At 32.4% G+C, this 27799-nt stretch overlaps 1 protein-coding gene across 5 annotated transcripts; it reads right to left on the reverse strand.

Moving 5' to 3' along the window:
- Window positions 1–5584: 5584 nt before the first annotated feature.
- LOC126818605 (ran-binding protein 3) lies at window positions 5585–27218 on the reverse strand. Of its 5 annotated transcripts, none has more exons than XM_050546109.2 (19): window positions 27167–27218; window positions 25236–25282; window positions 24746–24788; window positions 23924–24067; window positions 23402–23428; window positions 23136–23198; window positions 21871–21948; window positions 21390–21437; window positions 20886–20972; window positions 19594–19689; window positions 17879–18032; window positions 16971–17043; window positions 16354–16489; window positions 15915–16033; window positions 15184–15304; window positions 14620–14759; window positions 14096–14262; window positions 13032–13105; window positions 5585–9224 (listed from the first exon to the last, which is right to left on the reverse strand). In XM_050546109.2, exons 1-19 carry the CDS (start codon window positions 27183–27185, stop codon window positions 9169–9171), a joined length of 1692 nt encoding a protein of 563 aa, XP_050402066.1. In that variant the 5' UTR covers window positions 27186–27218; the 3' UTR covers window positions 5585–9168. The 5 variants fall into 5 exon arrangements, with proteins under 5 accessions (XP_050402066.1, XP_050402065.1, XP_050402068.1 ...); XM_050546108.2 differs by having other exon boundaries at window positions 23924–24073; XM_050546111.2 differs by having other exon boundaries at window positions 13014–13105; window positions 23924–24073.
- Between the last annotated feature and the right edge of the window lie 581 nt (window positions 27219–27799).

The raw sequence follows: 27799 nt of genomic DNA on the forward strand, positions 1-27799 counted from the left end.
AAGTATTAATATGAAATCTATTTCTCAGTAATAAGAAATTTGACCTAATATTCTTGTGATGATTTTGTAATATTCTATAAGATATATATATATTCATCGTCTTTTTCTAAATATTTACATATATAATGGTTAAAAAAATTGTAGGAATGCACCTTCAAGAAAATGTCTATTTAGGCCACACCAATTTGAAGTTTAGTTCCTCATGAACACTTATGTAGCTCTTCTCAGAATCTTTTAGCTGGAAATTTGTATTTAAAATCCGCAATTTACACTGTGTATTACTGTACGTGGAATTAAAACATGGAGTTGTATTGAAATACAAAATATTGCATAAAATTGAACTTGCATAAATATACATCCACTGCTTACCAGGAGCTATACATTGATTAGGCTGCTGTTGATTTCAAGATTAACCCTTTTGCATTAACTAGGGATACTTAAGACTCTCCCAAACTTCTATATCTGTGGTGCATGCAAAATGGGCCTATGATATTGAAAGGTAATCACATTTCTTGCGCTTTCTAAGGAACAACAGTTCGGGAATTTTTCGGTGTGTTCAGGGATGTACTGGTATTAATATATCATTTTTCGGTAATTTTCTTCAAGGAACTGGGGGTTAATATTTACGTGTACTAAATGCTAAAGGGTTAACTCTGAAGTTCTGAACTCACAGTAAAAGATGTGTTATCTGTATATTTACCATATTGCTGATAGAACATCATCTACCTCATTATTTGTTTGAAGTAATAGAAGTTTGTCATCATTGAAGATTATCCAGAAAGCCGAGCACACATTGGTTCAGATAAACTATACACATGTAGCTGATGTGTTTCATATCAATTTGTGGTGATGATAAAATATTGTTTATCTAAATAATAAACTCTAAATAGGTGTGTTTGTTTAGTGTTTATCGTTTACCTCAATCAGTATCCGGTGATTTTCAAAATTGGCAACTTCCATCGAAGTTACTCTGTCCTCTGAATCTGAGAAAATTCTTATTGATATGTGGACTGAAAGGTGTTGCATGTTCAAAATTAATAAAAAAAAGTGCAACAAGCTTCAATTTAGTCTATTTCACACCATTTTGAGATCATTTGATGTTTTTAAACAGTTGTTTCTTAAACATTTCACAGTATGCAGTTTCTAGTACATGGTAAATCCTAAACCTGTTTATTTGAATCAGTGTGTATCTGGCTTTAGTTTACTTGTTTATAAAATGTAGTCTTGTTAAAGGGACAATATGCCAGAATAACTCACATATAGAGACTTATGCTAGATTCACATTGTCAACTTTTTTTCAGAAATCTGGTAATCTGATCCAGTTCTCGGATTTGATCTAGATTGAAGCTGTTAAATTGTTTAGACTACCAGGTAGCAAACCATACAACTTCTAAAGTTTAGTATAAATTTGACAGTTTAAACTTAGCTTGTAGTCATGCTAAAAATATTTGTTTCAGTGTTCAAAAAAATATTAACAATATTCTGCAATCATTCCCAATTCCCAATGTCTTTACAGGTACCTATTTTTCACGGCGGCAGTGTCTCAGGTTGGCTAGGTACTTTGCTATTTTTAGTTACAATTTACTCACAAATAAATCGGGACCTATACCTCAACATATTTTTAAGTTTATAACAAATACTAAATCAAAAGTTTATACTAATTATAAAATAGGTACCATATGAAAACGTAACATGCCAAACTGTTACAATAGTTTTGCTTTACAGTATATTTTTAAGAATATTTCTGGATAATCTGTGTTTTTAAACTGAGTACTGTAACCTCTAGATAAATTATATGTTTAGTGTGTATAAAGGGGAAACTGTGACCTATTGTAAAGTCTAGGTTTTACCACATAAACTGCTGTATCCAGTCTGCCAAAACTATAAATATAATGAAGTATGTATTGTATTTTATACAGGTCAATGAAACAAAACCCTTGTTATAACTCTTAAGCTGCTGATCGTTATTTTGGGACAATATCTAACTTTTCACAACTTTATCCATGATAAAATGTACTGAAATTGATCATTTAACATTTCATTAAGAAAACTGTATGAAAATTTCAATCGTAGATATTCTACAGGCTTGAGTTCAATCAGATTTAAAAGAAAGTACATTAAAAAATTTATTGAACAATAATAGGTGATGTTAGCGCGTTCGTATCAAATTTTTAGTTGATCATAATATCTGTGTAAATACTGAACAGAACCATTTTTGGGCTGATATTCCTTTCAGAGATTGAAATTTCACAATATTGTGGTTTAAACGAAATTCAAAATCCTTCAAATGATGATCAGCGGCTTTAAAAGGATTTGTACCTAATATGCATTACTTATGGTAGAGGACTGACCCGACTGCTAATCCCAGAAGAGATTTTTTTATTTTCAACGTTCATTGTTGAATCAGTGTAATTGTATTGGCCTATCTTTTTTTATGATCAGACCTGTTAGTTATAATAGAGGAATATTTAATCAATTAAAGTAGTTTCAAATAAAAAATAGCAAGAAATTTATATGAAATAGTTTATTTCACAAACAAACTGCTGCATAAAATTAATATATCCAGGAATCACAAGCATTTTTAGCATAATTAAAATGTAAGCCAAATATCTTACTTTGCACCTATCTGGGACGTAATTCACAAAACATGAAAACTAAATATTTTAAAAATGTTGCCTTTCCATTGGCTTTCAGCTGAAATACTGATACAGATTTTAGTTCTCTTTCAACCAGTGGAAAAGCTGTATTAACATATGTTGGTTCAACATCTCAACGTGTGTAACCCAAGAGAAAGGCTTACACTAGAAGTTCATCACTTAAGCAATACAAATTTTTAACATTGTAAATTGTATATTGGAAGCACTTCTCACTTAAACTAGGGCAAGATATATCATCATTTTCCTCGCTTCAAAGTTCAAACTCTGTTATTGCCATACTATCTATGTAGCCATAGTAAACATATATTAGTGGTTTAGATTTTACCATTTAGTATTATCTGACTGATCGGTTAGTAATAATATATCTATTCATAATGATTGTTATTATTCATCTACAACAAAAATTGTTAACCATTTATATTTTTTTTTAACTTCATCTTGTTACACCATATATTTCTTATTGTCATCAGAAATGCCAAAATTGTAAAATATAAAATATATATCTTGCATGATTAGTATACTCTTTACTTTTATCATTGTTATACATGTAGCTTATTTCATGATGGACATACTGTCAGTACCGGTAATTATACCATCCATTTAAAAAATACTAGGTTATTTCGTGATGACAGATGATATATTTTTGGTTAATTATAAGCTTGCATATGGGGGGTCTTTAAGTTTTAGAAAACCAGAGGACCCAGAGAAAACCCAGGAGTTTATGCAAGTGACTCTACTCCTCGTCACACGAAAGCCTGGATTTCAAAACCATGACACTTGACCCAATGACAGACATTGGACCATTGGATAAGATCACACAAGCTTAACCACCAATAAAATTGTTTGTATTGGTTAATAGAGCATCTTTTTGTGATGAATTACAGGAATTTGTAAATCCAAATTTATAAGAGTAAAGGGGACCAGAGGGGTTTTAGTACGACAGGTTGATATATAGAGTACTGGAATTACTGTGGTGAAAGAGAGATTAGATGACAATGTAGTGTGAAGATCAGTTCCACCCTCCACCAAATTAGATTAGATTTACCCTGGCAATATGTCCATTATCATGTATTTTCAGTGATTTATTTTATATGAAATGAACAAGAAGAAGAATAAAATATGCATTGTGCAATATGACTATAATATCTGTATTTCATAATGAATTTATAATATCTTGACATATGCATGCACTCGTCATAATTTAATTGCAAAACTATCGGAATAAATTAATGATTGTCAAATTGTTTTCTGTAGTATTGTGGGTTGTGTTTTAATATATATCCAATAAACGACCAGAAGTTACCTGGTTTATTAATATGTATGAAATAATCGACCAGAAGTTATCTGGTTTATTAATACTGGAATAGTCATGGAGATGAATTGGACTATTGAGAGTGGGGGAATGGCCGAATGGTTAGCATGTGTGCACTGTATCATAAGGTCTGTGATAGTCAACTGGCAGGGTTATGATTATCCTGTTGTCCGTGACAAGGAGTAGGGCCACCCGTCTAACCTTGTGGGTTTTCTCCAGGTCCTCACCTGCTAAAGACCCCATGTGCAAGCGAATTATTGAAATAAAATTGAACCATATGTTGTTCCCGAAATGACCTAGTTTGTGAGTGGACATTAAACCCCATTTCTCTCTCTCTGACTATTGAGGAAAAAGAAGCCGATCAGGAGTTAGAAAGACAGAATTGTTGTGTTTAGTTATTGCGAAAGGATTATGATCACAGTGTGTATTTCAATCTGAAACATATAGTCTTTTTTTATACATCCCATTTCATTGCTGCCATCTCCAATCCATGAACAATTCGTGTAAACCCTCTGCAGATCAGAGTTAAACTTGATGGTATTGTTCGGCTGTTCTTGAGGAGAAACCCCATCCAAATTCAGAGAGCACCCTGTCACCAAAATCTAGCAAAACTGTTTTCAAACTTACTGCGTTTTTTTTGACTAGAAACAAAATTGAATATCATTGGATAATTGGTGATTTATTGACCGCCATCCATGACAAACCTTTGTGACATTTTGGACAATATTTTATCTTGCATCATAGAATGACATTCTTGCCACATTTCAAAATGCTGGTGAGCATTAAATTCATTGCTTTCAATTTACATTGGCGAAAAATCCCTAGATAACCATAGCTATATACCTAAACAGTGGGAGTTTTATTTCGAATAACAACTTGAAAAGCAGTATCCTACCGAATACAACCAAGGGCTGAAAAATGGACAGAGTTTCGAATTGATTATCGCTAAAGAATGGTACCACTAATTCGATCAATAATTACTTTGAATCGATCTTGTCGATACCGGATCTTAAACACATGTATCAATTTCTCCCAAAATTTAAGTCCCAAATAATTTCCACAGAATTATGTATCACAAAGCATTCTCAGACTTGACTTACGAATTTACTCAAACTTGTTCGCCTTATTTTAACCTATGTATAGACCTTTATAAAACTTTTGTTGTTTTAATATATCAAATATATCAATAAGAAATTATGTGCAAAGTTTTGTGTTTCTGGATCAAAGATATTTTTTTATAAACTGTGATTGAAAGTTGAGTAAATTCTTAACTTAAGTCTGAAAATGCTATGTGAACACAGGACCTGTTATACCCATTCATGATTTATTATCTGGTCCAGGATTTATACATAATTACCCAGAGCCCAGAGTTATTCAACTCCTAAGCTTTTGCACACCCCTACACTAGACCCCATTTAATCACAGACAGGTATAATTAAATCTGGCCATGGTAAAAAGTATGTATGTTAAGACTTGAGTATGTGTCCATCACAGATTTCACTTCATGAGAATATATTTGTGTAAGTTTCTTCTGCTTTAATCCTTTTTGATGGACTGAAGTGATGACATAAATCTCTTTACTTGATGAACTGATAAACCAAAGAATAAGATCAAACTGTCTTCAATATTTTTTTTTAGTAGGTTATTTAAGATGAATTATATACAAAGGTACAATATTGGTTACATGCATTATCATTTTCTCGAAAGAAAAAAAAAACAAGTGAAAAACTCTTCAGTGATTGCTAAGTAACCAAACACTTGATAAGATAATAAACTTAGTAAATTTGATAGATATAACAATTAAAATGTATATTATCTTTAAAGCCACTGATCCTCATTTGCATTTTTCAGACAACATAGAAATTTTCACGGCTTAATAAACACTACAAAGTACTCAAATTGATTATTTAACATTTTATTAAGAAAACAAAAACAAAATATCCCTACTTGGATTCAATTAGATTATAAAGACGGTCACTAAAATATTTAACCCAACACTTACAGGTGACGCTGATATGTTTTTTGGACTGAAATACAACTTTCACAATATTGTAGTTTGTAAGGGATTCAGTTTCCATCAAATGATGATCAGCAACTTTAAAGTTCTTTCTGTACAAATGACAAACCAGAAAGTTAATGTATGGGAGGGAAATATTCGAATGTAATTTCTCTATTTACACTGTCACATAATTTTAATACTTCAATTTCCTAGTATAAACAGAATTATTATAGCCTAAGAGTTCTTGAAAACAATCATTTTGGCCTTTGGGTGCCAAAAATTTCCATCACTGAGATCAAGACCTAGATATGTCTGCGCCAGGGCATTCCCTTCAAATTTTGTCAGTTGGTCAATTTTGTTAAACAAGATAACTATTCAACTTTTCAAAGAATATGACAATTTCATAATTGTCCCAATTTTTATAAGTGTTTATAGACATAAGAACTATAAATTTAACTAATTCTATGCCCAGTAAATTGACTGACAAGTAATTCCTCTAGCCAATCAATTTCAATGCCAGTCAGTGAAGACTTGCAAACATGGCCAAAATCGGAGCCCTAGTATGCAAGACATATTTTTAAGAGAGGATTGTTTTAATGTTTCAGACTATAAACGGTCCTGTATGAGCTAATAATAGATACAAAGTTGTCTACAATGCTAATGGTATGATCCTGGATATTAAATTATTTAATAAAAGTAGAACAAAATTTGGTCTAGGAACAACCCATTCTTAGATATACCAGATTCATTCTCACAAATTTGGAACATTTGATAGTAGAAGTTGATTCAGTATATATTTTGTTCGTTTTCCTAGATATTTTCAAATCTGAATCGACAAACATGCTTTAACAGCAAAGTATCAGTCTCTCAGTTGTACATGTCTGAAGTGAGTGTTCAGATTAGTTTAGGTGATTGATCACTTTCCTTTTACAGTCTGATTCAGATACATGAATCAGCAGTTTGGACTTGTGGTTAGGATTCTTCAGATTCAAAATGTATGTTATTCACAAATCTATGACAGAGTAATGTATGTATTCTGTGAAATCAAATCCAGATTGTTACTTGGAATGAGGAAAAATAATCTTGATTCAGATTGCTTGAAATCAAGCACATACTTTCAATCAAACACACCCTTGTAATCAGGATTTTAATAATGCTAACTCACACCAGCAATTACACTGTTGGATTTGAATTTTTCTACAACTACATGTGTCTCAGTACATGTAGTCACTGATATCACACATAGCTTCAAATATTGACCAATTCCAAAACTTTATATAGATTTTCCTGTACTGATAATACCCTTTATACATGAATAATGTGCTTCTGAAAAGGCCACCAGATATAGAAAAAAATGTTATAATACAATCAGCATATTTTGCAGGACTCGAGAAATTGTGCGAGTCATATAGCTAATATATATTATCACTTACAACAACCCTGTATTACAAATTTAAAATAATCTTAAATCAATTAGATAATTTCATAAGGATTTGTCTGGGTGGGTCAAAAGGTCGTATTGAACTGTCCATATAAGGTAGGCAATAACATATATCATGAAAAAATTAACCCTTTAGCACTTGGAAAGCACGAAACTACTTATAGCACCCCATGAATAGATGCAACACACCTAAGAACTAGTAAATGGTCCTACAATACAAAGAGGTATTATTAATCTCTCTTGTATGGTTTCAGGGATGTACTGTTATTAATATACCGTTATTATCACTTTTCTCTACTTTTTTTCAAGGAATCTAGGTAGTCAACATTTACCTGTACCTAGTGCTAAAGGGTTAAGATGAAACAAATAAAGGTAAACCAGTTTATTCATATCTAGTTAGTGACCCAGTTAAAGATTATAAAGGGGTTTTTATTTTCCTATAGCAAAGCTTATTTTCCATAACATTTTCTGAGCCTTGCTTGACAAAAGTCTGAGTTCATTTTCAGAGACATTAAAACTATTAATTATAAAATCCTCTTCCTCACCAAACATTTAGTTTATTTATAGCCTAGAAAACATTGGTCATTTTGAGATAAAAACAGTAACTGATTCAGCTACAGATCTTAATTCGATCTGGTATTTTTTAATACTTTCAATGACCTCAACTGACAGTCCATTCTACTTTATTTGACAACTGAATTGATTGGTTAATCCCTGATTGGTTAAACTCTTCCATATTCAAGTGTCATGAAGACAAATAAAACAAAATTTGAAGTATAAAAATGAAACAAAATAGGATTTGTAATCTAATAAGACTACAGGTACACAGATAATGTGAGGAAGAGAATTGTTCACGGACAGCCATGTTTTTGTACCTTATTCGTTGAGACCAGTTGCGAGGATACTGTTTTTTCTACAGGATCTATTTGTATGCAGGGAACTCGACTTTTCATAACATTAAAATAATTCAATACAACTTATCTATCGGTCACAATTCAATGATTTGGACAAGGCATCAAAACTGTATGGAAAATTGGCTTTAAGGATAATAAGAGATTATTATTCAATTTAATAGGCACTTAATTTCAGTTCGGTCATTATCATAATTATCAAACATACATTATTGACATTTTCAAATATAAAAATACTTTTTTTAATTGAATAGATGGCAAAAGTTAAGTTGGTTTAGATCCATACACAAGTCATAAAACTTAATCCCTGCTTTTATTTAAATATCAAGTGTATCTAATAGACACACACCTTATTCATTGGATATTTATGGAGAGTTTTAAATCCATGATTTTCATAAAACTTGAAAAAGAAAGTTTCTCTTTCACAAACACATAATGTTAACCAAATATTTTTGTTCATGGAATCACAACAAATCTCTCACTTTGCAGTTACCAGAAAACATAAGCACCTTGTCACTGCCTTCAGAACATGCTTCCAAACATACTTCTAATTCCGTTCAGAGCACTTTCAGGCAAATTCAGCATCAAAACATCTAATGCTTCTTCGAGACGATCAATTTCACAGAAATTTCGTTCTGTTTATAAACATGGTCACGTGAATGAATGTCCACGTATAAAAAAAATGTCCATATTGGCACCGCTGGGACGAAATGTATCCGATTCCACACGGTTCTTGTCAAATTGGAAGTACACATGTATTAAACGTTGGTAATACTAGGCAGTATAACAGATATCTCTAGTAAAATCTCTCTTCACCTTGTGTTAAAACAAGACAGTATTTACATCTTTCACTCCGATGATTCAGATCTTATTGTTAAAGACGAAGAATGACTTTCACAAGATGCTGTAAAAGAAAATAACATATATATGTATCTTTCAGTAAATTATTAAAACAAGGTACAATTTATGGATAAATAATTACTGAGTTTAATTCTAAGTGACGTTTCGCCAAGGATACTATTGGCATTATCAAGCAAATGATACAGGTATGTGAATAGTAGGCAAACATTGTAAATTATTGTTGTCCATTTTTACGGAAGTGCTCTGTGTTTTAAATAAAAGAATTACACACTCAACATATGCTGCCTGTCTACAATTAGCACTGCGTGAGAACAAACACTTAGCTAGTTGACCGACATTTAAATCCAAAATAGATGTTAGTCGAAAACACTAAGCATACCTTGAACATTTTGAGAAGTTTTTAGTCTGCTTCCATTTAATAACTTTGAAAAGGCTTATTCAGTCTTTGTGTGTATGATAGCAATGAAATGGAGTAGAACGGCATTACAAAATAGTATACAAATTTTTGGATGAGATGCCCATTCAGGTCAGCGATCTTTTCTCGAAGAAATAGTTCTCTGTGGGCAGAATGAATGAATTAGTTTCCACCAGATGGATTACAATGACAATTACCATACACTGTAAAGTTGATATCCTTCACTTATAAACCCATGACAAACAAATCTAAGATGTCATTTTATATGCATAATGTTTGGAATCTGGCAGTAGTCATTAAGTAGGTGTTATGTCACTAAGGTGTTAAGACCTTGACTAATTAATGATATACACTAGGACAGTTTGGGTTTGTGTAATAAGTAGTAGTGGTATTAGAATTAGCCACACTTTCACACTAAATGTAACATATCTTACAGCTAGTTACACGCCTACTAATTAATTAATATTGTATGTTTCTAAACTCTTTCTATTCTTACTAAGCATTAGTTTAGAGTAATGATGATTTGTGTGCTTTAATGACAAACATTTTATTACTAAAAGACCTCAGTTTAGAAGTAATAGGCACCTGTTTCATAATGCCAAAAACAAATATACAATGCACTATTTTGCCTTTGCTTGTTATTTGAGGGTTCATTTTCCATCACTTTCAGTGCAAAAAAAATCAATTTCCTTGTTGAAACATGTCATAAAAGCCGATTTCAGAATGTATGTTGCTGTCAGTTTGACATGTATGATAAGTTACAATAAAGTTTCAATTCAACTCTGTAATTACAACAAATATTCCATTCCATACTAAATTTACCGTGATGTACTCAATTGATATAATTTTTTGTAAATAAAAGTAAATTTATGATTTAAATCAAGAACTGGTACATCTTTGCACTAGTTCTCAATATGGCAATTTACTTGAAGTACAGTAAACATGATTTAATAATGTTGATAATTCTGTTATCTTCTTGTATTTAACTTTTATTTATGTATATAACTAAAGCTGAGATATAGGTGGATAGTTATAAATAAAGCTAATTAGTCATTGTGAGCTAATAGACAATAAACAAGCGGTTGCCATGCAAGATACGCCCACATTTTGCAAGAGATGGACAGAGAACAAGCTAACAAAAAGCAGTTTTTCATACAACCAGGGGCCATAGTCCAGGATGTTATACAGTCTGACATGCGTCAATATCGAAAGGAAACAAGATCTTTGGGATATAACCATATATTTTAAGTTTCTCCAATATTGGATAAAAATTGTGACCTCTAGAGGGTCCACAACCTTGGTATTACATGCTTATTATACTATTTGCGTAAAGGGGAGCGGCCATTTTGATTGGAAGTTTCGGTCCGACTTCCACAAAATTCAAGCTCAACCGTAATTATGATGCAAGATCTTTGGGATATAATATAAACCAGTGATGGGATTTCAAAAAATTTCTTGTCGGACATTTTTTCCCGAAAATAAAGGGGCATAACTGATATCGTAATTTAAGCAGACGTTTTCAAAACACGATTAAGAATCACGTGTCAACAAAATATATTTCATGTTTAAAACCCGTACGGTATTCAAATTTATGTCAATAATATTCCTACAAAATTACATGACATCGTAATACTATAGAATGGCATCTGCTGCTGATCTGTTTCAAACTCCCCCAAAATTACTGTATTTTTCGGGTCATACGTCGGTACATTTTTCAGCAAAGTCCGACATTCGTCTGATACTCCGTTTCGATTTATATAAGGTAAAAAAATGACATCCCGAAATTTATTTGGCCGTAAACTGTAGTTAACGACGCTCTAATACAGCGAGCTAAATAATTGCATTCGACTGTAGCACGCGTTATCATCTAGAACAATTAACTACTTACGTCATTCCAATCGAAATATTCGTCAACATTTCTTAGCGTGTTTATTTATTTATTTAAAGACATAAACCCCCTTCAAAATATGATCATAAATCCGACAATATGCCATCAAAATAGAATCTTTTCCCGGACATCAGGCGTATTGGATTTGGCACGTAGACATATATGACTAATTTCTACGTATTATTGTCCGACACAAAGGAGATTAAAACGTGAGACAATGGAGAAATCACGGGTTAATCAGATTAAGTTTATAATCACTCTTATTGGATTGATATATCGTCCGACAAAGGAGAAGCAATGACTTCTGTTCAGGATTGATTTGATGAATTGTCCGACAAAGGATTAAGTCAGCCAATCAAGGCAGAATAGTAGTTAATCAAGGTAGGTGTGTAGATGATATAACACGATAAATAGTCGATCACTTAATTACCTAATCAATCCAGCCTATTATCCACGATAATCGGGTTGCACGGTAGTTATACACTCAGTACACTATATCAATTTTGGAATTTGAATATTATTCACCATGTCTTGATGTCCGATTGGGCATATTCCTGGTCGGACAATTTTGGGCGTTTCTAAAAAAGATTCGGACAAGTCCGGAATATACGGGTAAAATCCCATCACTGATATAAACCTATATTTCAAGTTTCATCAAAATCGTAAAAAAATTGTAACCTGTGGAGGGTCCACAAACAAAATGTGAATTGTAGATACTTGGACAAATAGTATCAATTATCTATGCAATGTCAGGAGTCATAGTGATTTTAATATGTCTTATGATTGGATGAGCGGAAAAATGATCACCCCCTTCCCTAGGAGTACATGCATTGTTAACTGGTAAAATGAGACAGCCAGATCAACAACTGACACTATTTAGTCTTACTATTTAATCGAGACAGACAATATGGCCTGGAACAATTGAGTCTACCGTTACATGTATATGAATATTATAAAAATATATTGATCAAACTGCCATTACTAAATAAATTGCGGGTGCTATTTTTTTAATTAATGTGCACAAATACTGAAACCTTATTCATAAAACATTAAAAATCCTTAATATTGACTGTAACAATATCTTTAAATCATTATTCAAAATGCTAAAGATTCCGAACAAATGCCAAATGAACAGTTTTGGACTGTACACAATCTATTGTATCAAATGTAGGGCCATTTGAAATTTATATTAGTTTCTAATGATTTTGTGCTACCATCTTTATGTGACTGTAATGTTTTGTTATTTATTTTTGATCTGTATCCGCTAATTCAAGACAATTTACATTTTTTGATCCTTAATGTTTTCCATAATTTAAATCACAGTTATATTGACCATGTTTTAAGTGGTAATTTTATGATACAATCAATATTAAGTTTTTCATGAATAAGGTATTATTGATCTAAATCTTTCTAAGAAAGATCTTACAGCACAATTTCTATGGAAAAAGAAAAGTGATTGGACAGATGAATTAAGACATTATTAATTAGATTGAAAAGAATGGATTGTGCTGTAGAGAAAGCAGGATTACTTTAAGTATTAGTTGGACCTTCTGTCTCGGGATCTTGTACACTGCTATCAGACTCTTCTCTTGTACTCTCTGCTACTCCTACTGGTACTTGTCTTAAATATAAATATGGTAAATAATATAGGGAGGGTGATGGAACAGCAGGAGATAGGATCAAAGCTTCCTGACCTTTGATCCCAGCAGACTTCAAGGAGGGATAATTTTACAATGGTCACGGTAAATGCTGATTTTACTGTTCTAGTATTTGAATCAATTTAAAGGATCAATGTTTGCATTGTTCTTGGTGCTTCATCTTTAAAAAAATCAATATATTTTCCATATCTTTATTTTTAAATGTTTGATTGCAAAAACTGAATAACTAAAGCCACAAGATCTGTTCAAATAGCAATTTAAAAATATTTTCATGCAAATATTTGAAATTTGTGATTATTATTATTGGGGTTCTGTTACACTTCTAGTCTATTAATCTATGTAGATCTATGTACAGTTTGGTCCGAAACCTATTCAAATTGATAAATTCTAGCAATTTATGAACATTAGTTTCTATAGATTCAACACTGCTATCACAAGAAATACCAATGGTGCTATCTTTAAGAAGTTTTTATACTCAGATATGTTTAATTACAAAGCAACAACTGTCTCTACATTAAATATTTTGTTGTTTTAATGTATCAAATACATCAATAAAAAAACTATGTGCACATTTTCCTCATAAACAGTGATTGGAAGTTAAGTAAATTCTTAACTTCAACCTGAGAATACTTTGCGAAACAGGGGCCTGGCTTATTATGCCTTTAAGAGAGAGGGAGAAATGAGGTTTAACATTCACTTAATTGACACTTACTAGGTCATATTGGGACTAACATGTGGTATATTATTTTTTTTAAAAATAAATCGCTTGAATGTAGGAGTATGTGAAAAAAATCCATGCAACCCTTCTATACAACCGTGTAATCGAACCTATGACTTTCAATAAAAACATGCCTTATGATCTACTGCACATGACTTAAAACGTTCGACCAGACAATCACCCAACACCCCATAAAATATAAAGAAAGAAATCACAGTTCTATAAGTAGGCCTACCTTGATTTTTTACCAACAGTTTCATAATCTGTAGAATCTGCTTTGCGTTTTTCTGAACCTCTATCCTGATCTTCTGTAGATTTTGGCTTATTTTCTTCTGATGATTTTAATCTTTGTATTCGCCATTCTATAGCGCGTAGTAAATTCTCACTGTCTTTAGGATTAGACTACAAAAATATAATGTTAAACAATTTATTTGAATGTAAGGAAAGAAATGGTGCTTATATCTCGTCAACACAACAGCAGTGTGACGTAGAGGGAAAATTTACCAGAACAGCAGAAACTCTGCCTAATCCGCCTATTCCTCTCAAGAGTTATTTTACATGAATGTCATGGAATTCGCGGGTGTCCTTTGTCTTTTGGTCTCATTTGATTGACCAGGAACTCCAAGGGAGAAACCAAGCCTGGAAAATCGTGAAGCTTTTTCTTTGCCAGGAGCACGACTATCACATGAGTCATACCCTTTCTACAATACCTAATGCCACAACAGACTTTTAATATCAAAGGATAAAGATTTTACGTACCATTATTACAAATATTTTAACACCATCATCTCCATCAGTTGCTGTAATACGTACACTCTTAGGACTAGCTCTCTCTACTGTCATACCACACCATATAGGTGTATTTAATATAACACGTAGACTACCTTGTGTTCTCATAACTATAATATAAACATAATATAAACTCCTAACATATTTATCTCTATATGTATGTGGTTTTCTTAATTTTGCATTTTACAATTTCACATTAATAGAGTATTTTAAAATTAAAGTACTTTTTACTCAGTTATTATCTATAAGGTTTTTATTTTCAATCTTCTTTTAAACCTATCTTCTTTTAAACCTAACTTGTAACATTTCAATAAAATACGACTTTAGTTAAAAGAAGAAAAGTGTGGATTACAGATGAGCCAATTGCGTTACCTGCACACATCAGTATTTTTACCAATGTTTTGACCAATAATTAAGACTTTTGTTAATACAAAATCATGAATTTGTTAATACAAAATCATGAATTTGTTAATACAAAATCGTGAATTTTGTTAATACAAAATCGTGACTTTTGTTAATACAAAATCTACTTACTTAATCTGGATTGAAATGATTCCGCTTCACTTGATGTCATGTCATTTAATCTGCATAATCCTTGACCTCTCTCAATCCATGTTTGATTATCGCCATCAAATAAATATAATTTGGCTGTAGCCTGTAATAATGATATATTTTCAAAATTATTTCTTACGTTACTTTGAGATAGAGAGAAATGGGATTTAACGTCCACACGACACAAACTAGATCATTTTGGGACTAACACATGATTCAATTTTATTTCAATAATTCTCTTGTGCGAAGGGGATTTTAGCAGAGGGAGGAAACAGGAGGACCCGGAGAAAACCCACAAGGTTGGACAGGCTTCCCTACTTCTTGTCATGTACAACTGGGGAATCAAAACCACACCAGTAGACTCAATGATAGACCTTATGATACAGTGTGCACGTGCTAACCATTCAGCCATCCAACCCCCCCCCCCCCCACCTGTGTTACTTTGGGACTAACATATTATCTATTGGGGTGGGTCATTTCAACCTATTTTTTTTTTCTCTCCAAATTTCAAGTTTCAATAGCTTATCGTGTTTACTTTGGTTTCTGTCACAACAAAGCAACCAGATATGCTTTACTTCTTGGTCTCACACGAGTTGCTCTAGAACAGACGGAACTTTTCGAAAAACCTCAAAGATTATTCTTGGTAAACATCAGGAATTGATCCTTTCATTTCAACTATCACAGGTGTGAGGTGCTAGGATTAAAAGTCTTACCTGTAATACATTGGACTCTTCTTCTTCACCTGTTACAACTTCTACTTCCTTTAAATCGGGTTTATTTTCTTGTTTAGCTTGATATTCACGCGCAGATTCAGCCAGAGTTTGATTTCGTTCTGAAATATACATTTAAAATAACAGAAGATTCATACACAAATATTCTGTAGGGATAACTTTCAATATGAATGACATTTGTTGAGGTTGCCAGACATACTTGTGGTTCATCAATTAAGAGAAACGCTTAATATAGACTTTTTCATATTATGACAAATCAGTGCTGTCATTATAAGCCTATCTATGTTTTATTAACTAAATATTACAAAAATGAATGACACATTATTTTACTGGGTGTAGAGCGAAAAACAAAATCTAAACAGCGAAACTCACACCCTTACTATCACACTATTAGAGATGGTGTTTCAATTAAATTCTATACCTGGACTAGAAACTGTTTCATTACTATCAGGTTCATCTTTCTTTTCTTCTTCACCATTTTTAACTCTTTCACCCAAACTTTCTCCAAATAAAAAGCCAGGTCCACCATCATCATTAACATTAGTTGATGAAACTCCCTGTAATCATGGTAATAATTAAAACTGCATGTAATCAAATTCCACTGTCGTCCAACATCCTCTACCCATATCTTGTTTAAAGTCTTTTCAATAATTTATACAATAAAAATTGGGTATATTCAATAATTTACCCCCAAATTCAATTAAATTTGTAAAAACTTAAAATGGCATTTAATATAATGCTTATAATGGTTTTAAATTAGGAACAAAACTTTGGACTATTTTGTCGGTACTAAAACAGTTCAATTATAAAATCCATCATGGAAACACACCAATTACTCAACTGAAAATTTGTAATCAACAAAAGGAACAACTACTATAACAGGTTGATGCTGGGGAAACAAAATTATTCTAGAAGGATGGAGCCCATTTCAATATTCCTCCCTTAACTAGGTTTGGTGTGGAATAAAAAAATAAATAAGACTGAAAGATTGAAGTTGTAATAATAATTTATACAGACATGTAATTACAATCAACTTACCGTAACTCGATTTGATAAATTTTGACCAAAAACAAAATCAGAACTTCCTAGATTTGAAGTGGAATTAGGTAACCTAAAATAACGAAAAGTCATTGACATTAAATTACATTTCTGTCAATTAAAGAATATTCCATTAATCAGTTCATTCATCTATTCTATATATATATACTAATTTTTGTGACTGTCGTTTGTCTGTCTGTCTGTTCGGGGTTGGCGGCTACACTAGGTCTGCCCCGAGTCTGAAATTTGGGGTATAGGGGTAGCTCAGACCGGGGAGTAACATAGGCCAGGTGGCGTTAGTCTACCACTTCCGGTTTCGGAGTTATGCCCCCCGAGTGAAGCCGGGTATCCTGCTAGTTTTTTAATAAATAAATAAAATGTACTGGTACTTTTGCTGTTTACAGTAACCATAAAAGCCCATTTAATTGAATGATCTTTGTATGTACACGACTAAAACGAAAGGTAAATCGAGTGACTAGAGTATTGCTACGAACATCTGTCCTGCTTACTGCCTCCCCTTATTTTCAAGATAAATGACATAGAAAACTTGTGGTCAGGGTTGAATTTGTTTTGTCTATTTTCAAAAGGAATACGATTAGTGCTAAAATTCCTGGACTGTAATTGTAATCTATATTAATCTTATCCACAGATCATCTTTTTAGAAGATAAATATGTCTTTAGAATTGAAGGGTGGTTATAGTACAATGTCCAGAGATCATTATAACACAAAATTTCTCCCCCAATTTATGACATCATGATTCCAGGATAATTGATGAAGTTCTACATGGCCTTATTAAATGATTATTTTGAGACTAACAAAATCAATTCTTTGTAAGAAAAAAAAAATTAACATTTATTTAAATAAGAAAAAAAATTAACATTTATTTAGATTTAGAAAGAAGATTTACCGTGATTCAGGTAAACCTGTAAAATGGTTTTCCTTGGATGCTTCATCTGGTGCTGTACTAGATATAACTGATGTTGATCCAGTGTTATCATTTACACTAGATGTTTTACTATCGCTAGATGAAACAGACTTGGCTTGGGCTTCATTATCAGAACCTAGAAACATTCAAAACACCATTCTTACCAATACTATTTCACAATTAAGATACAGGTGTTCATTGAGAGTGATCATTTCCCAGAATACAGAGGTCAGGTTAAGAAGCAATCATGGCATATTCTAATATAAATAGGGGGTACTTATGGCATATGGATATCAAAATAGATTAAATCAATTAAAATTCAGCTTAAATAATTCAAAAAGCTTTCAATACAATGCTGGAGCTCGTTTTTTTGTACAACCTGAAGGATTAGGCAACACAAATAAAATAAGTTGTTTCTCGGGCACCGCCCGCACGCAAAATTGGTTGCGCGTGCAGCCTATTTATTAGTCTTGATGAAAAAAAAAAAATATGTAAAGCCCGCCCGAACATCGATAAGCAAGTCATAAAAAGAATATGCCGCATGTACTGTATCTACATGCCCCATACGTGAATAACCATTCAAATGTATTAAACTGATACAGATGTAAACGCTCATTTACGGGTCTTTTTTTTTGATATCGAAAGAACCTCCATTTTTGTATCACATGATTTTAATTACCTCCCCTGGTGAACTAGAATTTGATTCGTGTTAAACACCGAAAGTCAGTGACAACAATGCAATGTATTTCAATCATTCGATATTAATCGGCTCATTATTGCCGGCTTCAGTCGGTCCATGTTTGAAATATCCTACTTATAAAACAATGAATCGTAGAACAGGTTAATTATTACTTGTGGCCACGAATACGATACAATGATAGTCACCATACCTTAGTCAGAATCTGGATCATTAGCACATAACAGTAGTTTTGATAATCCGGAAAATAATAATTGGATTACACATTTAATGGTTTTACTGACCAGTTGTTATCTAAATTTAAATAGTCATTCGATATAAACCCCAGATAGAACACCGAATATCCTGAGAAACACACCGAATATCCTGAAATACAGTCATTTCACGAATCACGATGACACGTGACATGCATTGGTTGGAATTAGGTCAAACCAGCGATACTAGATTTAGTTCAAAGTGTCGTTTACCGTGATGATTATTTTTGATATACATGCTGACAGAGGCTTACTCTTTAAATTATTGTTGTTATTATGGACGGCTATTAATAGTCGTACGGAATGTTATTTTAAACCAATTTCAATTATGGTTGTCACCATTACCATTTGTAAGCTACATTACGTGAAATAAATATCGAAATTATTTTCCTTTCAGTCAGTGTTCAGTGTTTGAGTAGACTTGATTTTGGGGTTTATGTTCTAAGTATGTACAATATATAACCGAAAGCAAAACCGTAGACAAGTAATGACTTTCTCATAAACAAACAAGGCCACCCTCCCGCCCCAACAATTTTCAACTATATCAAATTTTATTTTGCACCATCCTCTAGCCAGCAATGAGATAAAAAAAAAAAAGAAACCGTCCTCCCCCCCTACAGTTTCAGCTGTCAGTTGCCCGAGAAACAAGACATTTATTTTGTGTAGCCTTAGGTACATGCTGCTTATCAAGCCTACAAGTGGAAATATGGGATGAAATATTCAAAATAAAGAAGGTAGAGTTCTACCTGAACTGTCAGTAGTTAATCTAGGATCTGGTAATGTTGCTGGTTTGAGTATTGACGATACTGGTGAAACCGAATTACTACTGGCAACACCACATTCTAATAAATAAAATAAAAACCTAACTACAAAATGGTATTAATACAGTAATAAAACCTGACAGATATTTATCAACATCACACTTATACAAGATATATATTCATTAAAGTAGCTACATTGATATAAATCTGTATATAACTCTAATTAATATCAAATCTTTGCATTGTATAAACGGCGGCTGCCAGGTAGGATACACCCACATTTTCGAGAGATGGTTAGAGAACAAGCTAAAAAGAAAGTGATTTTTCCTACAATCAAGGGTCATAATTCAGGAAATTACAATTCAATATGTGCAAATAGGGTCTATAGGGTCCACAACCTTGATATACCATATTTTTTCACTATCTGAGAACGAGGGGCGTCCATTTTGTCTGTCAGTTTTGGGCCGATTTTCACGAAATTCGAACTCAGCCGTCCTTAAATCGGATAAAAATTATGACCTCTCTATGGTCCACAGGCTAAAAACGTGATTTTTCGTACAATCAGGGGCCATAATTCAGGAAGTTACAATCCGATATGCACGAATATATAAAGGAACCGAGATCTTTGGGTTATAAACTTACATTTCAGGTTTCAACAAAATCGGATAAAAATTGTGACCTCTATAGGGTCCACAACCTTGATATACCATATTTTTACGCTATTGGAGAACGAACGGCAGACATTTTGTCTGTCAATTTTGGGCCAATTTTCACGAAATTTGAACTCGGTCGTCCTTAGGGTGTAACGGTGATATAATATGTTTTTTTAAATCAGATAAAAATCATATCCTCTATAATTCAGGAAGTGACGGTCCGATATGCCCGAATATCGAAATGAACCGAGATCTTTAGGTTATTAACCTACAATTCAAGTTTCAACAAAATTGGATAAAAATTGTGACCTCTATAGGGTCCACAAACTAAATATGTGATATTTCGTACAAACAGGGGCCATAATCCATGAAGTTTTGATCCGATACATGCCAATATCGAAAGCAGCCAAGATCTTTTGGAGATAACCCTATATTTCATCAAAATCAGATAAGAATTGTGACCTGTAGAGTGTTCACAAACAAATTGAGGACGGACAGGGGCGACGACAATATACGTCAACATGAAAATGTGGGCGTATAAAAACTTAATATCAAGTGGCCAGTTTACTGTATTCGACAACCTCCAACATTTAATCAAACAAGCTTTTGAAAAACGAAAACTACCTTTGTTCGTTAATGAATCAACTTTTGAAGAAAGTACTGAAGGACGAAACTGAAATCTATGTCTGTTGTCCTCTTTGTTTTTGGAACCTTAAAAAAGAAAAAAAAATATGACTTTATTTAAAGAAAAAAAACCCACAAAACTTTATATAAATAGAAAGGAACAGAATTGCAAATTATTCATTTTGTATAATTTTTTTTAAAATTTAACATTATGTACAAGAGGATTTTATTGATTCACTTTGCATATATTTTTTCTATGAAAAGTTAACATTATATACAAGAGAATGGTTATCTTTCAATGTACATTATAAACACAACCAATGGCTAAAAATAAAATTACAAAATGGTCAAAGTTTCTGTATTATCATATGCCTGAAAAAAAAAGTGATGATTCCATTATAAATATTTTACGAAATGTTCACAACAATCATGCATGTTGTGTTTACCTCTATTTGCATTTTAGTATTACTAATAAATACTATCAATCTTCTAAAAATATCTTACCCAATTTAGATGGTGCCAAAACAGATCGAAACCCACGAAAACCTCTTTCTAAAAATTTAAACAATTCTCTATTTCTATACATATCTATAAGTTATTATAATTATTCCGCTTTTTTTTAAAAAAAATTATTTTATTATTAATTCAAAAATATTTTATTATTGATTAAAAAATAATTTATTATTAATTCAAATATAATTTATTATTAATTCAAAAATATTTTATATGAAATTAAAAAAATTATTCAATTTTTATGTAAACAGTCAAAAAATACTTAAAGAAATTTCTAAGAATTTTCTAAAAATAATATTCAAATTTAATTTAATGAGTAAGTCAATGTCAAAATTTGGTCATCAGCTTTTAACATCAAATTATTTTTTCTAGAAATGATATAAATATCAAATATATATTACATATTATTGTTAACAGTTATGGTATGAATTAGTTATCATAAATTAAATATTAAGATTAAAATATATTTTACCATCATCGGATTCCGCTTCTCCTGAACCGAACCGATTGGCCATGGGAGATGAGGAAAACTTACTCGGAGCTATAACACCTTTAAGGAGAGAAAAAAATTACGAAAAATTATACATGTCCATTTAGTTTGATGTGATTTACAGATTGTTTCTTCAAAGTTTTGGCTATACATTTTTTTTTTTCAGCAAAAGAATCTATGTCCAAAACTTATTTATTTGAACCTATTATGCATTTTATTTGAAAAGCAAAGGAAAAAAAAAAAGCAAAAAAAAAGCTGATTTTTATAGATTGAATGTATTCTTGGATATGGATATCAATATATTAAATGGTTTATTAATATTGTCAACAATGTATTTCTCATCTAAAACTAGGGTGCCCCACCATAAATAAATATCTTGACAATTACACCACAATATTTATATATATATGTGCCAAGCCTTAAATCAGTTTCGCACATTTATAGTCACTAAATAAATGGTCATATTGTACTTAATAAGCTATGACCATTTAACCATCAATAAATAATAGACTGAAAAATAACATCCAGGCACTTTTGAGTAAAAAATAGGTTACATGCCCTTGTTTTGAAATTTGTCTCGCTTAACCAGTCTACCGACCATTCTCCGTTTTATTGACAGGTTGGGATAATCAAGACTACTTTTTTACGAAACATAACAGAAAGCTGGAACAAGAAACTGAATGTAGAAACATGCTCGTTAGACAACTCAACAATTGTTTTAAGAACCTTGCCAAAGTAAAATGAAACTACTGCTTGTATCATGTTCTTGTATCAGAGATATTATTTGCACTAAACCAAAAGATGCCGCTCCTTACGGTATAGTTAATGATAAAGCAATTCAAAATATAAAACAAACATAATTTCTAAAGCTGCTGTAATAACCAAAAAGCTAAATATTACTGCAATTCAAAATCGTCAACAATAGTATTTTTTATGGCTGTAATAGTTGATAGATGTGTAGAGAATTTCACATGTGATGGCAATTTATAGACTCTTGTGCGGAGTTATATTGCACCATGTGAGGTGACTAGCCAGAAATCACTTTGAGACAAGCCACTGAAGCGTGCACATTCGTCGTGATGAGTTCAACTTTCAGTCGGGAAAATTTCGGCTGCATGGGGCACCCTACTAAATCTAAATGTGTGGTCTAAGGGGAGACAATATGATGATAAGGACAAAGAAAGCCTAGTTACCTCCCCTTACTAAAGTTTGTATAATATATGGAAAATAAATTCAATTGAACTAACCTTCAGACACAGTCTCAACATGACTAGGAGAGTTCTGGGCAAAGGGGTTGGTACCAAATGAACCTAGAAAGAAATTTTTAATATTTCATTGATTGAGTTTGATTTAAAATCTAAAATTTACACATGAGACCTAAAAATAACAACAATTAATAGGGGTATACATCCGCTTACACCCAGGGTGATATTGTTGTGGATATTTAATCCATAGCAATACCTGAATTATAATAGGTTGTTTTTTAAATTTTATGTTAAAATGATATTTTTACCTCCTATATTGCTTTCCCCACCAAAAGCTGAAATAAGAGTAATCATATCTATTTTATTAAAATTACTTTTTAATATTCTAAAACAATTTTTTGTAGGGATATTATTACAAATTTAATAGTTAATTAATAGTTACATTTCTGTACTGTATTTGTATATTTTGTTCAGTAGGTGTAACTGACAGTTCAACAGAACTTAAAACAGAGGTATACATGCTTGATTACATAATCAGTTAATAACCTGGTTCAAAACCATAAATATGAACGCCAAATCAATGCATCTAAAGTTGAAAAATTTGGACAAATTAAATGGTTGGGTCATTTTGAGATTAACATATTCTAAATTCTATTTTATATGTACATGGTGATGGGGAGGGGGGAGACAATATTTCCAACCTACTTCTCTTAGAATTCCAACTGTCAAGGGTTCATTTAAGTGCTTTACATGATATATTTTAGTATACAACAGCATTAAACAGCTGTTTGTATATTTTAAGTGAATGTATGTGATTAAGTTATACTTACAGGGTACACCAGGTCTAAAATTGCCTGCTAATTTTGAGGGTTGTAAAACTGATGCACCATTTTTTGGCTGTTGGTCAGATGAAGTAAAGGCAGATGGTGAACTTGCAGATTGTATCACATAATTAGTTGCCTGGTCACTTGATTCTGAATCATTAATAAAAAAAGATCAAACCAACAAAATGTTATTCAAAGAATCAAGTATAAGATGAATGGAGAGAGAGACAAATGGGTTTAACTTCCACTCAACACAAACTAGGTCATTTCGGGACCAACATATGGTTCAATTTTCTTTCAATAATTTGCTAGCGCATAGGGGAGTTCTTTAGCAGTGGATGGAAACTGGGGGAACCGGAGAAAACCCACGAGGTTGAACAGGCGACCCTACTCCTTGTCACGTACAACCTGGGAATCGAAACCATGCCAGTTGGCTCAAGGACAGACCTTATGATACAACGCGCATGCGCTAACCATTCAGCTATTCACCCCAAGATGAATGAAAAGACGTGGAGTGAGTTTGTCAAGGGTGTATAAGATGCAGGTTGAGTTTGTTACTGGTATGTCATTGGAGTCGTAAAATTATTTCAATATTTTTTATCGCATTATACATATTTACAAATTATGACCTAATTTCTTCATTACCAAATTGTTGATGTTAAATTTACTAAAAAGCTGATATCAAACTAGAAACAGGTAAATTTGGTGTTCTATATATTTCTGCATGAATTAGATCAAAATTAATAACTATAGTGATCCATCTTGTCATTCTTATTCGATAACTATTAAATGACCTAATTCTATATCATATCATCTGTCTAAGCCTACCTGGTAAACCAGAACTGGATGGAGAGTTATCATCTTGAGGTAACTAAAAAAAAAAGAATAAATTAAAAAGATACAGGTTTGTTTCTCAGAACTTTCAATGGAATAAAATAACAATTTATTACCAATACTAATTTTGATGTGAATATCAAATTTCATATCTTGTTTAGAAATTCATTGTCTCATGATTCCTGAAAATCTCTTGTAGAGCATATATCAAATTTTCAAGTTTCACTGTACATGTAATACATTAATATTCCATCAATATTCCATCAAATCCAAATGGTTAACGTGCAATGTTACAACAAAACTCAAGTCAGATGCACGACACATATCAGTACTTATAGCTAAATGAAGCAATGGTTTGTTCAAGATCATCTTGGCCCTGAAGTGGGATTTAAATGACACAAAATAAATTTGTTAGCTATGTTAACTTCTCAAGCATTTAACTTCTTTAAAACATCTTTAATAAAACTTCAAAGAAATAACTTACTGTTTTGGATTCTTGTTTATTGTCTTCACCAGGTATGGCAGAATCGGCTGCAAATAGGAAAAAATGTAAGTGTGATGAGAAAATAAGGTATGAGCCAAATCATATTCATCAAATTTTTGACAAGTACTAGCTAAAATTGGGCATCATATAGATATTCTGAGTTGTATACTAATAAAAATTTGGTATTTTCATGTATGGAATTAGAGACACCCAATCTTACTAGAAAAATAAAGGATTCCCTGAAAAACACCCATGGGATGTGCACAGGACAAAGATGTAAGTGTTTGTTGTCTTCTTAACTGAGATAGGTAGGGAGAACTTGGTATGTGTTGATCGAATGACTAGTCCTTGTAAGTAGAGTGAGAGACAAAAGGACAACAGATTGTACATTAAAGTTTAAACCAAAGAAAAAGAAGTTGACAGGATGATCCTAGAATTTTGATATGTATTGTAAATGGACAGCAAATAACGACAAATACAAAGCTGAAAATGGACCCTTCCTTAATCAAGTCATGTGACAAACAAGGCTGTTTAAAATAGATTGAGGGTAGCTTATTCCGATAAACATGTTTGAAGAGGGATTTGAAGCAAACTTTTGATAAATGGATTACATCAATATTACAACCACTAGGAAAGGGAATAGCATTCTGGTGATTCGAAGCTACAATATAAAAATACTTCCGGTTTTCGAAGTTACAGTATTTCCGGTTTTGGAGAAAGCTCGGTATTCCGAAACGCTATGTGATCCAAAATATTGTAACGATCCCGTACGATGTCAGATGTGACAGAGTCCACTGTAGTTTGAATATGTTATTATTTTAAATATATCATCAAATAACAAATTTCATGAAGGCATATTTTTGTAGTCTGTGGTTTCAGATTCCAGCCTTCTTTAATTGTGATGAATGAATGCCTTTTTTTTGATATTTTTCACATAGCCAATCTCAGACCCTACAAAATATGTTAATGAAATAAAAAAGCTTAATCACTTGCCCTCCCATTCGTTGTCAGCCAATCTACAACCTGTTAATTGAAATTTATTTGCAAAAGCATCTTTAGAAAGAGGAATAATTTAACCTTTCAATCAATGTTGGCCATTTCTTTAATATAGTTGGCGTGACATTTTTAAAAAAAACTGGAAGATCCTCTGAAACCTTCAAGCTAAGGCAAACACATAAAAAAAAGCCCCAAAAAACAGGCCTTATCCTTAGGACTCCACCCATCACCACAATTGTCATGAAAATGGGGAAACGAAGAGTCAGGCATTTCAGACTGGGGGATGTCTGTGCTAGAAGAAACAAGACCAGCATAGAGAAGGAGGGGTCGGACATAACAGAACTGTGGATCAATTATTTGACATTTATTGCCTAATGGATATAATTAATCAACGAGTGTCGGAAACAAGAGGCATTTTTCTGATCAGAAAAGTTGTTGATTGATTTCAAAATGAGACAATTTATGGCTACCTTGGGGCTAATCAAAACCGATTACAGGATGTATAATAAAAATTAGAATCAGACAAAAGATAGAAAGTTCCAATCCAGTAGGCTACTCGGAGTAGGAAGTCAAAATATACACAAAAGGTAGCCATAAGCTTATGAAGAGCATTGACATTAGACCTGGCTCCCAGTCTTCCCCAGATGCAAAAATTAAAACTGTAATAGTATAAGAAGAGTCTGATTAATGCAAACGTCTGACAGTGACATCAAATATTTATGATTTGTACGCTATTTTTCTCATTTTTTTTTTTAGGTCAGGCTTTTATTGAATGTTTGTAAACATTGTCTGGAAACATTAATTATCTGACAGAACGGAAAAAATCAAATGTTGTATATAATACAATGGTATGGAATTATGAATTGGTGTTAGCTTTGATCTTAGTAATTGATCCTAGCTGTCATTATACCAATAAATAACCGGCGCGCTATTACCTGCACCAATATCCGCCATCTTTCCTGTTATGTTTAGACTAGTCACGTGGTACAATAGGTGGCGCCTAAATAAAACTGAAAGTAGGGGATCTATGGAAGCCCGGCGAGCATGGTCTCGTTGAAATTTTAAGGTAAAACCGTCCGAAGAGAGCAAGTGTTGGCTGATCAAGTAACGACGTCCAGGTTAAGTTTTACTCGAAATGTAGTTAGTACCACAAGTTATTATTCGTCATTGGTATAATAATTTGTAAAGTTGAAACCCACGCCCCCATCCCACCTTACGGTACTCTAAATCCCCCACTGTTTCTAAATAATTATAACTGATATAAAATATGTTTTATAGGTTAAGGATTCTCTAAAATTAGTCTGCGCGTCAACGTATATAATTAACTTACTAAATTTCCTCATTTGACATAAGGCGCACCTTTTCCAAAAAAAAAAGCCGTCTGGTTCTAGGCCGACAGACACACTCTTAAAGTAGCTAAGTCTCTAACTCAATATCATCCAAAATCTTCAACATTGAAAACACGAATTATTTGTCAATTTAAAACAACATTGATGCTGTTATCTTACCGGAAAAAGATGGGCTTCTGATATCCAATATTTAAGACAAAATAAATATTTTACCATTGG

The sequence above is a fragment of the Patella vulgata genome, chromosome 4 (assembly GCF_932274485.2).
Source record: "Patella vulgata chromosome 4, xgPatVulg1.2, whole genome shotgun sequence".
Classification (NCBI taxonomy): domain Eukaryota; kingdom Metazoa; phylum Mollusca; class Gastropoda; family Patellidae; genus Patella; species Patella vulgata.